Genomic DNA, 14,373 nt, shown 5'->3' with positions numbered 1-14,373 from the left:
AGCCGCATGGCGCACCGGACAGTCCGGTGCGCCAGCCACGTCAGCAGACCGTTGGGGTTCGACCGTTGGAGCTCTGTCTTGTGGGCCCGCCTGGCTGTCCGGTGGTGCACCGGACAAGTCCTGTAGACTGTCCGATGCGCCTTCTCGCGCGTGCCTGACTTCTGCGCGCTCTGGCGCGCATTAAATGCCGCTGCAGGTGACCGTTGGCGCGGAAGGAGCCGTTGCTCCGCTGGCACACCGGACAGTCTGGTGTGCACCGGACACTGTCTGGTGACTCACCGAACAGTCCGGTGAATTTTAGTGGAGCGGTTTCCCGAAGCTGGCGAGTTCAGAGTCTCTCTTTCTTGGGGCACCGGACACTGTCCGGTGGTGCACCGGACAGTCCGATGAATTATAGCGGAGCGCCTCTAAGAATTCCCGAAGGTGAGGAGTTTAGCTTGGAGTCCCCTGGTGCACCGGACAGTCCGGTGCGCCAGACCAGGGAGCACTTCGGTTGCCCCTTGCTCTCTTTGTTTGAACCCTTTTCTTGGTCTTTTTATTGGCTTATTGTGAACCTTTGGCACCTGTAGTACTTATAGACTAGAGCAAACTAGTTAGTCCAATTATTTGCGTTGGACAATTCAACCACCAAAATCATTTAGTAAATAGGTGTAAGCCTAATTCCCTTTCACAAACACACACTTGCATTCTTTGTTTAAGCAAGCGTGTATGGTGGTGCGTGCCTGATGACTAACGATGTACGACAGAACTTCTACCGACAGGTGTGGCACGTGCTCTCCAATGATGAGACCATGCAAATCATGACATATATCGAAGTCTGCATGATACTGATGGTTGCAATGTAGTAGTAAAACAACTAAATTAAAATAACAAAATTTATATATGGATAGGATCACAAATGGATTATGAAATATTTTTTTATAATAATATAGGACATATTTTATATATAAGTTATCATGATATTATATGTTCCCGTTGTAACGCACGGGTACTCACCTAGTGTAGAGATGAAATGGTGTTAAATAAGAAGTAGCTAAATTTAGACAATTATATTAGATAGTTGTTGGAGAGAGGCTTTTAGTTTAACTACCTAAATTATTGATTTATTGAGTCTTTTAGACATAAGTTGTTCTAAGCAATGTGATATATAGGGTTTGCGGGCGCGGGAATCGTTGGCGTTTGTGACTCAATGTTTATATAACACCCACAGTAACCAAGGGTCATAATTAATGGAACGAATTATGCCTCCGATCAGGGCGTGTTAGATCCGTACACATTTAAAAAAAAACGGTGTCTATTCGACTCACGTTTTGAAAAAAAACCAGGTGTTTATTCGACTCTCTGATATATGTTACAAGTAAGAGAACACCCTAACACATTCCAGACAAGAATGATAATGAGGAATTCTCTACCGTGTTTTAGCTCTCCATCTCGGTCCTCACAACGAAAAAATTTCACCACGAGAATCCCCACGAATGGTTACGAGGGACATTTCTTTCTCATCCCCGTTCCTCGCGGAGATAAAATCCCCTGGGATCCTCATTCCCTCTTAAATTATAATTAGGACATATTTCTTTTGTTATTGATACAAAGCATTGTCATTTGTATAAATTGTCAGATGTAAGAAATCATTATGTGTACATCAAAATAAATAAATTTATAAAAAAGTGATCTTTTGACAAGGTAATTATTTATCTTTATAATTAACTATTACATGACAACATCGTCACATGTAAGTTTAACAGGTCCCATAGAGAATGCTGGAACAGGTCCTCGTTTATTTGTTGAAGGAGATTTTTTTCGGTTTACATCATCTTTTGGAAGAAAAAACTTCTCCATACACATCTCCTAACAAAAGAATTCACTGCAGGGATTCGAGAGGATTGGGACCCACTGCCATCTCTAATTTCAGATGCTGATGATCGGTCGTCCTCGGAAGAATAGGACACGTAGGATCCGGTCCACTCGCACTTTATCCCACCGGCTATCGTGCCACGAGCTGGCGCGACAGAGTCAACGCTTGACGCGTTCGCCAGCCCCTCGTGTGTGGGTTCGAGCCGAACTCCGTCCACGGCCGCACACCACTGGACTACTCGAGTCGACGTTGAGCTCGCTCAGGTAAAATAAAAAGCCCTTTTGAAAACTTGTGTTCCTGTTTCCAACACAGTGAGGCCACGTTGTAGGGTTTTGCTTGCTTCGCCCGGCGGTAAAGCTGAGCGCGGCGAGAGCCGGAGACCGAAGAAGCGCCGCGCGCCCGGTCATGGAGATCGGACAGTACCCCGCGAGCGGCTGCTCCAAGGAGCACCAGAAGATCTACCAGGAGTGGTTCGCGCTCGCGGACGCAGGTCTGGTCCCCCCCCCCCCCCCCCCCCCCCCTGCTCTGTTCCCTTCGATCCCCAATCCCCTTTCCAGTGTTGTTCGCCCGCCTGGATGTGGTCTTCTAATCGAGGGTGTTGCAGATGGGGATGGCCGCATCACGGGCCCCGATGCGATCAAGTTTTTTGGCATGTCCAAGCTCTCCCGCCCTGACCTCAAGCAGGTGCTGACTCTCGCTATTAATCCTCACCCCCTTCCTGTTTTGTTCTGCTTGCGGAGCTATTGGTTTTATATATGGCCCATTTTGTCTAACCGTGCTGCGATTCAAGGTCTGGGCTATCGCGGACACCAGAAGGCAGGGGTATCTGGGTTTCTCTGAATTCGTCACCGCGATGCAGGTTTCCCTCTTCTGTTTGATGTTTCCGTTTGTGCTCTCCGTTTCCATTGTGTGATTTGGATTATTGTTCGTTATTAATGGGCATGATCCAATTGGCAGCTAGTCTCTCTGGCACAAGCAGGCAACGAGATTACTCAAGATAGCCTTAAGCGAGATGGTTGTTGCTAGCCTCCAAATCAAGTCTATTTGGTTGCATTATGCTCATTTATTTACTGCTAACAAGTTTGTGGTTATATCTGACAGATTTGAGCAGTTTGAATCCACCTGTGATGGAAGGTTTGGATGCCCTACTTGCGGTAATGTATTATTATGTCCTTAGTTTTCCTTTATCAATCTTGTGCTTTATTCTCAATGCCTTGTAGTAAATGTGATGGCAACTGCTTTCAGAAATCTAAGCATTTGGTGAAGCGTGTTGATCCAGAAATGGATGGTAAGTAATGCACTCCTAACAGGATATTCATGCTTTGGGGGGGAGGGGGTCTATGATACAAACCTTTTTTTATCCATGCAGGATATCCTCAGGAACAATCTCCTTTAACAAACAAATGGTTTAGCTCAAAGTCATCAAAGAAGGTAATACTCATGTATTCATGTTATCTTCACAATTTTCTTATGATTTCTGTGTAAATCAGTTTCATCACAATTAATTGCCCAAGTCGTCGATTAATCGCCCTAGTTGGTCAGCCAGAACGACTAGCAAGTCGTCCGACTTGAAAACATTGGCTCCTAGAATATTTCTCTTGTGAATATCCATTTCATTAGTGAGGGCATTTATTGAGTTTCACTTATCTTTCGTTTCACCTTAGCTAAAGGAAAAGACAGCAACTTTACCTGTTTAGCTTGTATAAACCTTCTGTGAACGGTTAACTATTTATTTTAATTGTATCTTGTCTGTTAACGAGCTTGGAAATAATATAATACTATAAGTTGTCCAAAAGGAAGTCCACAGTCCACAAAAAATGTTTGTTAGACAAAATAGCTCTCAGTAGTTATGTTTCTATTGTGCATTATTAAGCAACACATTTTTGCGCCAATATTAAGATCTTTCTCTATATAAAGAAATGTTGTCAGTTGACCTTAATTTTGTCAATGGCACATTTATCATTATTGCTGATATTTCCTTTTTATGGTGTTATATGTAAACAGATACCTCTGACAGCCGTCACTTCTGTTATCGATGGCTTGAAAAAACTTTACATCGAAAAGTTGAAGCCTTTGGAAGTTACATACAAGTTCAATGATTTTGTTTCCCCTTTGCTGGTACATACTGTATTTCCAGTTTCTGGGTACTTAATGAAACATAAATTAGTACTTTCATGTGTCTTCCTGTGCCATCATTATTGCCTTTTTCCTTGTCATTTTGTTCAAAATAACTCCCTTTCATGCAGAACAACGCTAATCCCTTTTTTTGTGTGTTGCAGACAAGTAGTGATTTTGATGCAAAGCCAATGGTTATGCTCTTAGGTCAATATTCTACTGGTAAAACAACTTTTATCAAGCATCTGCTAAGAACAAGTTATCCAGGTTTTTATATCTACCAGATGTACCTTCTATTGTTTTCCAGGTTTGTTCAAGTAACATGCTGTCTGAAAGTTTGTGGTCTGCATTTGCAGGTGCCCATATCGGACCAGAGCCAACAACAGACAGATTTGTAGTTGTCATGGTAAACTGAGCAGAATTTAGGATTTCTCTTTGTAGGTGTAATAGGTGCATCAGATTATTTAAACTTCTGATTGTGATTTGTGAAGTTTTGTTGAAAACATGAAGCAATGCAACATTTGTCTCAAGAGTTTGAATATGGAGTTTACATCTTTAGTTACCTATGGGATTCCTCCTAACATGTTGGCTTTGTTGGGAAGTTAGCTAATGTAAAAGAAGCATATTGCACAAATCTCCAGTCAATATTAAGTTTATGCTCACCATTCCTAGGTTTTATGCAAAATATTGCCTGTGAAGCTTGTAATTGTAATGGAGACTACCTATTTGACACTCTTCGACCAATTTCAGTTTTTTCAGCCTAGACCAACGTACTGCAGTATAAGCAGTATGAACTGCCTGTGTACCAGCTATTACATTAGCACATGTTCTGTACCTATACTTTCCCCTTTCTGTAGCTCCAGTTAACTTTTGTATGCTTGCCAGTCAGGATCTGATGAAAGGACTATTCCTGGGAATACTATTGCTGTTCAAGCTGACATGCCTTTTAGCGGTCTTACAACATTTGGGACTGCATTTTTATCCAAGTTTGAGTGCTCTCAGATGCGACATCCAGTAAGATTTAATTTTGATGCATGTGAAAACCTAAAAGGCATGTAATCTGGAAACTGATACCAAACATTTACCTTGAAGCTGCTAGAGCATATCACATTTGTTGACACACCTGGTGTTCTTTCTGGTGAAAAGCAACGCACACAGCGCAGCTATGATTTCACTGGTGTGACATCATGGTTTGCTGCGAAGTGTGATCTTATCCTTCTCCTGTTTGATCCTCATAAGCTCGATATCAGTGATGAGTTCAAACGTGTCATTGGATCATTACGTGGCCATGATGACAAAATACGCGTAGTTTTGAACAAGGCAGACCAAGTAGACACTCAACAGGTAGTATTCCTTGATCTTTTTGTGCCTTAACTCGTGATGGGGCTTTTTCCTTTGTTTTGCTCTACATATTAATAGTTTTTTTCCTCATTGACATGCAGCTTATGAGAGTTTATGGTGCATTGATGTGGTCTCTCGGGAAAGTATTGAATACACCTGAGGTTTCACGTGTTTATATTGGGTAACTTCAGACACATTGGTTTCTTTGTTTCACTCTCTGATATTTTGTGATAGATTACATAAGATCCTCAAATTGTAGCTTCAAAATTGCTACTAGTGTCTATAAGTTGTATTGACATATTTTTCATTTACCGTATTAAAGCTTGACTTGGGTATTACTGGATTTGTCCATTACTTAAAACAATAGTATATCTGATTCCTTTTCTGGTAATGACCTTGTATCATTCAAGTAACTTTCATGTTTGTTTGTAGATCATTCAATGACAAACCAGTAAATGAATCAGCTGTTGGTCCACTTGGAAAGGAACTATTTGAGAGAGAGCAAGATGATCTTCTTTCTGATCTCAAAGATATCCCCAAGAAAGCCTGTGACCGCCGGGTATTTTTTTGTTTATTCCCATGTGTTCTTTTACAGTCCTAACTAATTAGTTTTTTTGCATATTAACATCACTGTTATGTCCTGCAGATCAATGAATTTGTTAAACGTGCTAGAGCTGCCAAGATCCATGCTTATATAATAGGTCATCTAAAGAAGGAGATGCCTACAATGATGGGCAAAGCAAAAGCCCAACAACGACTCATAGACAATCTGCCTGATGAGTTTGCAAAGGTATGTATTTTGTGGTTCTTAACTTCTCTAGTCAGATGTCCTTGCTTATGTTAGGAACTTAGGATGGAAGCTTTTCTTTATCAGATGTTCTCATACCACATATGTTTTTTTGCTTTGTTGGCGTATCATGACCTCGTGGCTTGTTTCACCTAATCAGCTTGTACCTTAAGTTTCGACTATTTTACTACTTTTGGTCATTCTAAAATAGTGACAGTAAGAGACGGTTGATTTTATGGATGGTGTGAATTATGGGCTCTTCCTGTTTCATTTCAGTTATACAGTTCTCTCCTTTTACTGGATGCCATGTGAAGCTTTCCCTTACATATCCTTTCCATATGATTTTCATGCTCTAAGCAACAACTGCTGTCTGGTGGAATAGGTGCAACGGGAATACCATCTTCCGTCGGGAGATTTTCCTTACGTGGAGCACTTCAAAGAGGTGTTGAGCGGGTACAGCTTTGACAAGTTTGAGAAGGTGAAGCCCAAGATGGTACAGGCCGTGGATGATATGCTTGGATATGACATTCCTGAACTTCTCAAGAACTTCAGAAACCCATACGAGTGAACCCATACAGGCGGTTGAAAGATGACTTCGATCTGCAACAGAATGAGGGATTGATTGTCAGGCGATGTGAATCATAGTGGTCAATGTCTCTTGGGGCGTTCATTGCCATCCATGCTTAGCCATTGTTATATAACTTTATGCATAAGAATCATAGAGCCATTGCTCAAGCTTTCACCAGACATCTGATTATGTAAAATCGACAAAATAGTGATGTTAGTGTTAAAGAATATACTGTGATGTTGTTTCTTCAAATGAGTATTTATTCGTTTGGAACAGCTGGAGAATGTGGGTTTGTCAATTATCAGCCCATGAAGAATATTTGGACCACCGTGGGGTGTTGTCCTGAGCATGGCTCCTTGTTTTGATTTTATAATGTCATGTATGTTGTGGCGCTGCAAAATCTGCTGTGATATGTTGCAAATATATTTTTGAAAGACGAACTTTTGAGAAATTAATTTGAAATAAACTTGTCCATCTGAGATTGGAGAATAATGTTCTTCTGTCCAGTCTAATAAGCATTATAATAACACTGTAGGTTCGCATGAAAAAGAAAAGGATCCTTGCAGGTTTCCTAAATTTGGATTACAAATCACACGGACAGCGTGCCCCAGTTAGGACGATCTTTCTTCGCCCGAATCAGATGCAGACACTCGTAGATCAGCCCTGTGAACGTATATACACACTCTATCTCTATAAAAATATTGAACTTATAAATCTTTCTATAAACATGTTAAAAACATTTAGCTTATAAATATTGAGATTGACGAAATTAATATAGATACATGGCCAAAACTATTAGGACGTTTGGTTCGAGGAATAAAGCGATCCATCACCATTTCACTCTACTGTTTTTTATGGAATAGACTAAATTAATCCATCACTATTCTATTTCTCAAAATATATTTATTAATTATTAGTACTAGTATAAGAAATTAGATTTTCTACTAAATTTAAAGAATAGACTTACTCTATATTTCGCGAATGAAACACACCGTAGTTATGTATTAAAAAATTGAACGTAAATGTAGTTATGCATATCTAAATTGAGCATAACTTTGTGCAGGAGCTAGGGCTGACCATGAGCCTTAGATTTTACATTACAAGATTTAAGGATCAAAATTGGATTGGTATCGTGCTCTAAATTTATTAATTTTAGACTAAATTAATATTTAGGATCTTAATAAATTATGAAGAAATATTTGAATTGTGATTCATTACTAGTAGCGCGGTCATCTGTACTTTATTGAACTATGGAATTTGGACTATACAGATTCTAGGAATTATGACCAGAGCTAGTCTGTACAAACATGGCTTCTTTATGGTCATTCGGGACAAAACCCCTGAACCGACGCTAAGGGGGTGTTTGGTTCTGTGGACTAAAGTTTAGCCCGGGTCACATCAAGCGTTTGACTTTCAAATAGGAGTATGAAATATAGACCCAACCAACTGTACTAGATTCGTCTCACTTTTTAATCTTTAGCTGAGAAATTAGTTTTATAATCCGATTACATTTAATACCCCAAACGGAGGTTCAAACATTCGATGTGATAGAGACTAAATTTTAGAGGGGCAAACCAAACACACACTAAGCACGAAAGTCAAACGCAGCTGGCACAGACCTGAAATCCCGCCGACGCCGGCAGCTGCCTATCTCAATCATTGAAAACGTGAGAAACACAAATCACTACCACACCTCTCAAGCAATTTATGTTTTTTTTATATCTTCATAAAATAAAAACACAAAATGACGACACGCGACACGGCAACACGCCGTCACGAACGCGCGAGTGTGTCCGGCGACCGACCCGCGGCCTGCTCCCGTACTCCAGCCCAATCCCAATCCCAATCCCAATCCCAATCCAACCTGTCCCGCCTCCCGCGCATGCCGCGCCGCCGACCCCGTCCGCGGCCTGCGGGTTCGGCATCCCGCCCCCACCTCCTCACCAAACTCCCCCAACCCGATCCCTCCGGACCGCGCCGCGCAGACGCGCACGCCTTGCATTTGGCTTCTTCGCGGCTTCAGCAGCGACCGCGTCCCCGCCCCCGTCGGGCACCAACCCAGCCCAACGCTCTCCCCCCTGCTCCTCCCCTTTTCCTCTGCCCACCAATTGATAGCTCACCTCACCTCCGCGCCCGTTGTTTCGTGCACCGTACTTCACCTCCCACCAACCTCTCCCCCTCAAAAACTATCCACCCCTCCACGGCTCCACCCCTACCCGCCGACGAGCGCGATCGATTGATTCGGTTCGAGCCGGGCGGAGGAGGAGGGAGCGCCGCGGGGCGGGGTGAGCCCACCAGATCCGACTACCGCAGCGGCTATGATGAAGTCGCTGCTGCCGCAGAGCCAGCTGCGGCGCTCGGCGGCGGCGGCCGCGCGGTCGTCGGCGGGCGGCGCCGCGGGGGCAGACGGGGCTATGTCCGACGGCGGCGGCGCGGGGCCGCGGGCGCCCGCCTCCTCCACCTTCTGGTTCCTGCTCCACGCGCTCTGCTGCCTCATCTCGCTCTTCCTCGGCTTCCGCTTCTCGCGTCTCCTCTTCTTCCTGCTCTTCTCCACCACCGCGCTCTACCGCTCCAGCACCTCCTCCTCCTCGGCCGCGGTCCTTCGCGCCACCACCACGACAACCACCACCACGACCACCACGACGACGACGACCAACACCTTCACGCTCTCCTTCGCCGCCGCCAACACTCCCCCTTCCACCCCCGCTAACCGCACCGCGCTGGATGTGGCCGACAAGGGGGCGGCGTCCGGGAACCCACAGAGTCACGTCGTGGTGGGGAGGCACGGGATTCGGATCCGGCCGTGGCCGCACCCGGACCCCGTCGAGGTGATGCGGGCGCACCGGATCATGGAGCGCGTGCAGGAGGAACAGCGCCGCTGGTACGGCGTCAAGGAGCCGAGGCAGGTGCTCGCCGTCACCCCGACCTACTCACGCGCGTTCCAGGCGCTCCACCTCACCGGCCTCCTCCACTCACTCCGCAACGTGCCGTACCCGCTCACCTGGATCGTCGTCGAGGCAGGCGGCACCACCAACGCCACGGCGTCAATGCTTGCGCGCTCTGGCCTCACTTTCGTTCACATCCCCTTCCCTGACCGCATGCCCCACGACTGGGCCGACCGCCACGCCACTGAGAACCGGATGCGCCTCCACGCCCTACGGTATGTATGGTTCCCTTACTACTTCCTCAGCTAGCTAGCATAGTATTTATGGAAAGACGGCGGTTGATGAAGGACAGGTTTCCTTGCGCAGCGTGATCCGCGAGAGGAAGATGGATGGCGTAGTTGTTTTCACCGACGACAGCAATGTTCATAGCATGGAGCTGTTCGATGAGGTGCAGAAGGTCCAGTGGATGGGTGCTGTATCCGTCGGAATCCTTGCGCATACTGGCACGGCAGACCAACTACGGCTCAGCGAGGAGGACAAGCAGAATATGCCTCTTCCAGTCCAGGGCCCTGCTTGCAACTCCTCAGGGCATCTGATTGGATGGCACACGTTCAACTCATTGCCCTTCTCTGGGAAGACGGCCACAGTTGTTGGTGAAGCAGCCCCTGTTCTGCCCAGGGGTTTGGAGTGGGCTGGTTTTGTGTTGAACTCAAGGATGCTGTGGAAGGAGGCTGACGGCAAGCCTGACTGGGTGAAGGATCTTGATGCTGTGGGCGAGAATGGCGAGGAGATTGAGAACCCACTTACTCTGTTGAATGATCCGTCCTCTGTTGAGCCACTGGGCAACTGTGGGAAGAAGGTCCTACTGTGGTGGCTTCGTGTTGAAGCACGGGCTGATAGCAAGTTTCCTGAAGGGTGAGTTTTTTTTTTACATTCCAAGTTTTTGTTACCAGCTATGCTATTGGGGAAGTTTATTTTGTTAGATTCAAGATTCAGACATCTAGACTCATCCCCCCACCTTGTTATAAGTTAAGTTAGGCCTTATCTGACTTAGCTAGGTTCACGGCTCAAAATCTCCAACGAATGCATGTGGCAACTGGATATAAACCAACTGTCTAATAGCTACCCAGCAACTGAAACTGTTGGCCCTGTTTAGCTGAGCTCCATCTTCAAGATACATGTGGACCACGCCAGGTTTGCATTTTGTATGCTATAATAAATCTCCTTAAATAACCAGTTTCAGTCTTTAAATAAAATCAGACACCTCAACACTCCCGATGTACACCATACCTTAGCTCCACACATCCTGCCAGGCAGGCCCTTTGTTACGTTTAATTCTTATATGGATTTTATCATATTGAATGTAATTGCACTGAGATAACTATGTCATGAACAACTGCTTTACAGTGGTCTCTTAATACCTCAAGTAATATAGTTGAGTAAAATGCATTCTTGGTACTTAAACTTGTCTCTTCAATTCGGTCCATAAACTAATAATTTATGTCTTTTAGGGGCCTAATCTCTGTTCGGGTCTCGGTTAGGCCCTAACGGACCCAATCAAACCCGTTACGACTGAAACAGCTCTTCTTCGTTAAACCGACGTAGGGAGGGGGAAGCCGACGATGTGGGGACCGTTCGCCTCCATCGATGGTACCACGCTCATGTTGTTCCGCACAGCCGTCGTTTCTGTGCTCGCCACCTCCCCGTCCCGCCTGCTCTCGTCCCTCATGCTCGCGGGGGCCCAACCTCACAGAGGCCGACCTCGTGGTCCGCTTTACTGAGGAAGTAAGCCTCGTCATTGGTGTCCAGGTACATGTGGAACCCTGCTTCGATGCCATTGACGGAGACGCTGACCACCTTCTCTCTTGACTTGAGAACCCCCTAGAACTTGCCGGACCACACGTACCATGACCAGCTCTTGAAGGTGACGTCCTACTGCTGCCATCGAACAGGTGGAACAGGTGGGGACATAGTACACGCTGGAGGAGATTAGGCTACCCACCTTCCCCATGGCATACATCTTGCACGCCACCAACGAGGTCCCCGATAGCACAGACCATCAAACCATGGGATCCTTCACCCTCCAGCAAGGGCATTAGCAGCGGCGTCCACGACCACGAATCAAAGCTTTTCAGTTTTCACCACAGTCCAGCTCCTGCTCTATCTGCAGGCCACAAGAACCAACAGGATTATGAATTCCCAACAGTATTGCAGCCAGTGCTTCCAATAAGGGGCAGATCTAGTCTAGTAGAAAAGGGGCCTGGGCCCCGCTGTCCTGATCCAAGGCTCCCTCTTCGCGCCGGCCATGGCTGGCGAGGCCCGCACGCACGTGGAGCTGGAGTGCCCGCGTGACGCATACCTCACCACCGAGGTATGCGGTAGGTACACGCGGCTTGCGCTGCTGGAGGGCACCAACAGGGACGACCCGATGATCAGCTCGGCAGGACTGTGGGCGTCCGGGCTGGTCGACGCCGGCGAACTCGTCTGCATCTTGTGCTGATTCATCGTGGAGCACATGGACACCGGCGAGCTTGTCTGCTCCAGTGCGGTGGCGAGGAAGGGGTCGAGGAGGGAGAAGGGTGGATGGGTCCAATCGACCACCACGACTGACATGTGGGCCTAGTTTAGCCACGACAATCTGCTAGGACCTAATAGAGAGACCCGAATAGAGATTAGACTCTTAAGAGACATACTTTGTTAGTTTATGGATCGAATTGACAATGAGAGATAAGTTGAAGGACCTGGAATGCATTTTACTCAATATAGTTTATGTTGTCCTGTCACTAAGCCAGTCTGGTGTATTCAAGAGTTTTCATACTTGTCTAGGATGTGATAATACCGGCAAACACTGTGATTGAGAACTTTATAATCTACTTCTGAAGTCCCGATTGTAAATATAAGCTCATGGAGGCCTGTCCTAAGTTGTTTTTTCCAACTTTGACAGTTAATATAATTTTTTATGTATGTTGACAACACAGGTAGATTCATTATCTAAAGTTACTTTTACAACATATAGTTCTTTTCATTTGGTATAACCTTTTTACAGATATTACCTGTCAATTTTTTTTGTGAAAAATTGACTTAGGACAAATCTCATATTCGTGATCAATGTAGTATGAAATTTGCTTTGTGCTACCTGTTAGAATACCTATTAGGGTTTGGGGCTTCCCTAAACCCTAAACCCAGGAACTCGTCACTCTAAAAAAGAAAAAAAAACTGGGTCCTCATTACCAGAGTGTCTTTGATAACCATTCCTGAGAACCATGAACAGGGAAAAAAATTGTAAGGAAAACAGTTTGGTTCATTGAAACCAACAGAGAGTGAAAAACATTGTTTCCCTTAGGAAAACATTAGTTCCATTGAAACCTAGGAAACTGGATCCTTCAGACTGCAGTTAGCTGTTTATTCATGTATCTGTATTGTTTAATTATTTTGCCCATTTAGCTTTCCGTCTCTTTGTTAGCCACAACTGAATACATTCTTTTGCAGGTGGGTAATTGAGCCACCTTTGGAAGTCGTTGTCCCTGCAAAGCGCACTCCATGGCCTGAAACAACCACCGAGCTGCCAGCCGAGTTATTGGATGACAAGCAAGAGCAGGAGGATAGGCGCTTGTCAAGAGCCAACAAATCATCTCGGCCCCGAGGCACCACGAAGCGGAAGGGCGACCCTCAAGGACAAGATAACTGATGCAGAACGTACTGGCCTTGTGATGTATATCTTACACCCTGCAAAAACACAGTAGCAAGCATATCCTGTTAATCTGGCGGTGTCTGTTTAATTTTTCTTTTCTTTTCTGATGTTTTTGCTCCTGTGGCGATGGTCCACGCTTGGGTATGTTATCTGTAGAGGGCACATTTTTAAAGTAGTGGTTGTATCTTTTGTGTTGAAATGTACAATGCATTGGGAGCTAAAAAAATGGTGGATGAATACTGGAAGTCTGTCTATGGTTCTGAAGAAAGTACTCAACTCTTGCATGCCGGCTGATGGCTGGGTGCGCATTCGAATCTTCTCTGGAAGAGTTTCTTCCTTTCTTTATTTAATACTAGCTAGATGCCCGTGCGTTGCAACTGGAATATATAATATCAGTATACTACGATAACTTATATACAAAATCTGTGTTATATTGTTATGAGAAAATGTTTCATAATCAATTTGTGATCCTAGCCATACATAAATTTTGTTATTTTAATCTAGTTATTTCACCACTATATTGCAACCATCAGTATTATGCAGACTTCGATATATGCCACGATTTGTATGGTCTCATCATTAGAGAGCACGAGCACGTTCCACACATGCCGGAAAAATTCCCTCGTACATCTTTAGTCATCAGACATGCACCACCATATGCTCTTGCTTAAACAAAAAGGTAAGTGTGTATGTGTTTGCGAAGAGAATTAAAGACAGGCCGGCACAAAAGCTACCCTGACGGTGGCGAGGATGACGAACTGGTCACTGTTGTCGATCCTCCTCTGTGTCACCTCTGTCGCCAAGATGACGCCACAATCCTCGATATAGTAGTCGTCGAACGCACGCGACATGACGAGTACCGATGACTCTTGGTTGGGCTGCCAAACGAAGTGCACCCCGGGCTCATCAGCGAGGTAGTACCCCTGGCCGTTGCACCACCGAATGCGCTATTCCACTACATACATCATGTTCGAGGACACTCACACAACGTCAGCAACGTCCATCGTCCCAGCGCACAAGAATTCATGTCCGGTCAGTAGCGACTTACGTGGCAGGTTGGGCTTCAGGTGGACGATGAGCTAGACGGCGTGATGGCGTCGTTGTCGGATGCGGTGTCCAGAACAACCCGAG

General features: G+C 45.4%; 2 protein-coding genes across 3 annotated transcripts; both read left to right on the top strand.

Annotated features, from left to right (window-relative positions):
* The first annotated feature begins 1,958 nt into the window (after positions 1–1,958).
* LOC100384394 (uncharacterized) lies at positions 1,959–7,029 on the top strand. 2 transcript variants are annotated; one of them, XM_008645936.3, is made up of 17 exons: positions 1,959–2,118; positions 2,184–2,345; positions 2,460–2,539; positions 2,646–2,714; positions 2,813–2,870; positions 2,957–3,009; positions 3,101–3,143; positions 3,225–3,286; positions 3,860–3,973; positions 4,135–4,237; positions 4,327–4,376; positions 4,856–4,984; positions 5,063–5,314; positions 5,413–5,492; positions 5,744–5,870; positions 5,958–6,101; positions 6,481–7,029. In XM_008645936.3, the coding sequence occupies exons 2-17, from the start codon at positions 2,261–2,263 to the stop codon at positions 6,664–6,666; spliced, it is 1,635 nt and encodes a 544-aa protein (XP_008644158.1). In that variant the 5' UTR covers positions 1,959–2,118; positions 2,184–2,260; the 3' UTR covers positions 6,667–7,029. The 2 variants fall into 2 exon arrangements, with proteins under 2 accessions (XP_008644158.1, NP_001349285.1); NM_001362356.1 differs by lacking the exon at positions 1,959–2,118 and having other exon boundaries at positions 2,173–2,345; positions 6,481–6,937.
* A 1,912-nt stretch (positions 7,030–8,941) lies between these two features.
* LOC606446 (glycosyltransferase) lies at positions 8,942–13,461 on the top strand. Its single transcript, NM_001310741.1, has 3 exons — positions 8,942–9,826; positions 9,918–10,466; positions 13,041–13,461. Exons 1-3 carry the CDS (start codon positions 8,985–8,987, stop codon positions 13,237–13,239), a joined length of 1,590 nt encoding a protein of 529 aa, NP_001297670.1. The 5' UTR covers positions 8,942–8,984; the 3' UTR covers positions 13,240–13,461.
* Positions 13,462–14,373: the final 912 nt, after the last annotated feature.

Source organism: Zea mays, chromosome 5 (assembly GCF_902167145.1).
Source record: "Zea mays cultivar B73 chromosome 5, Zm-B73-REFERENCE-NAM-5.0, whole genome shotgun sequence".
In the NCBI taxonomy this organism is placed as follows: domain Eukaryota; kingdom Viridiplantae; phylum Streptophyta; class Magnoliopsida; order Poales; family Poaceae; genus Zea; species Zea mays.
This window is presented reverse-complemented; position numbering and strand designations above follow the sequence as displayed.

Excerpts from the sequence above, each read along its gene's own strand:
- LOC606446 (NM_001310741.1), top strand. The coding sequence starts at position 8,985 with ATGATGAAGTCGCTGCTGCCGCAGAGCCAGCTGCGGCGCTCGGCGGCG. Across the intron at positions 9,827-9,917 it reads ATGCGCCTCCACGCCCTACG|CGTGATCCGCGAGAGGAAGA; the intron begins GTATGTATGGTT and ends TTCCTTGCGCAG. Across the intron at positions 10,467-13,040 it reads GATAGCAAGTTTCCTGAAGG|GTGGGTAATTGAGCCACCTT; the intron begins GTGAGTTTTTTT and ends ATTCTTTTGCAG.
- LOC100384394 (XM_008645936.3), top strand. The coding sequence starts at position 2,261 with ATGGAGATCGGACAGTACCCCGCGAGCGGCTGCTCCAAGGAGCACCAG. Across the intron at positions 5,315-5,412 it reads ACCAAGTAGACACTCAACAG|CTTATGAGAGTTTATGGTGC; the intron begins GTAGTATTCCTT and ends ATTGACATGCAG. Across the intron at positions 6,102-6,480 it reads TGCCTGATGAGTTTGCAAAG|GTGCAACGGGAATACCATCT; the intron begins GTATGTATTTTG and ends CTGGTGGAATAG.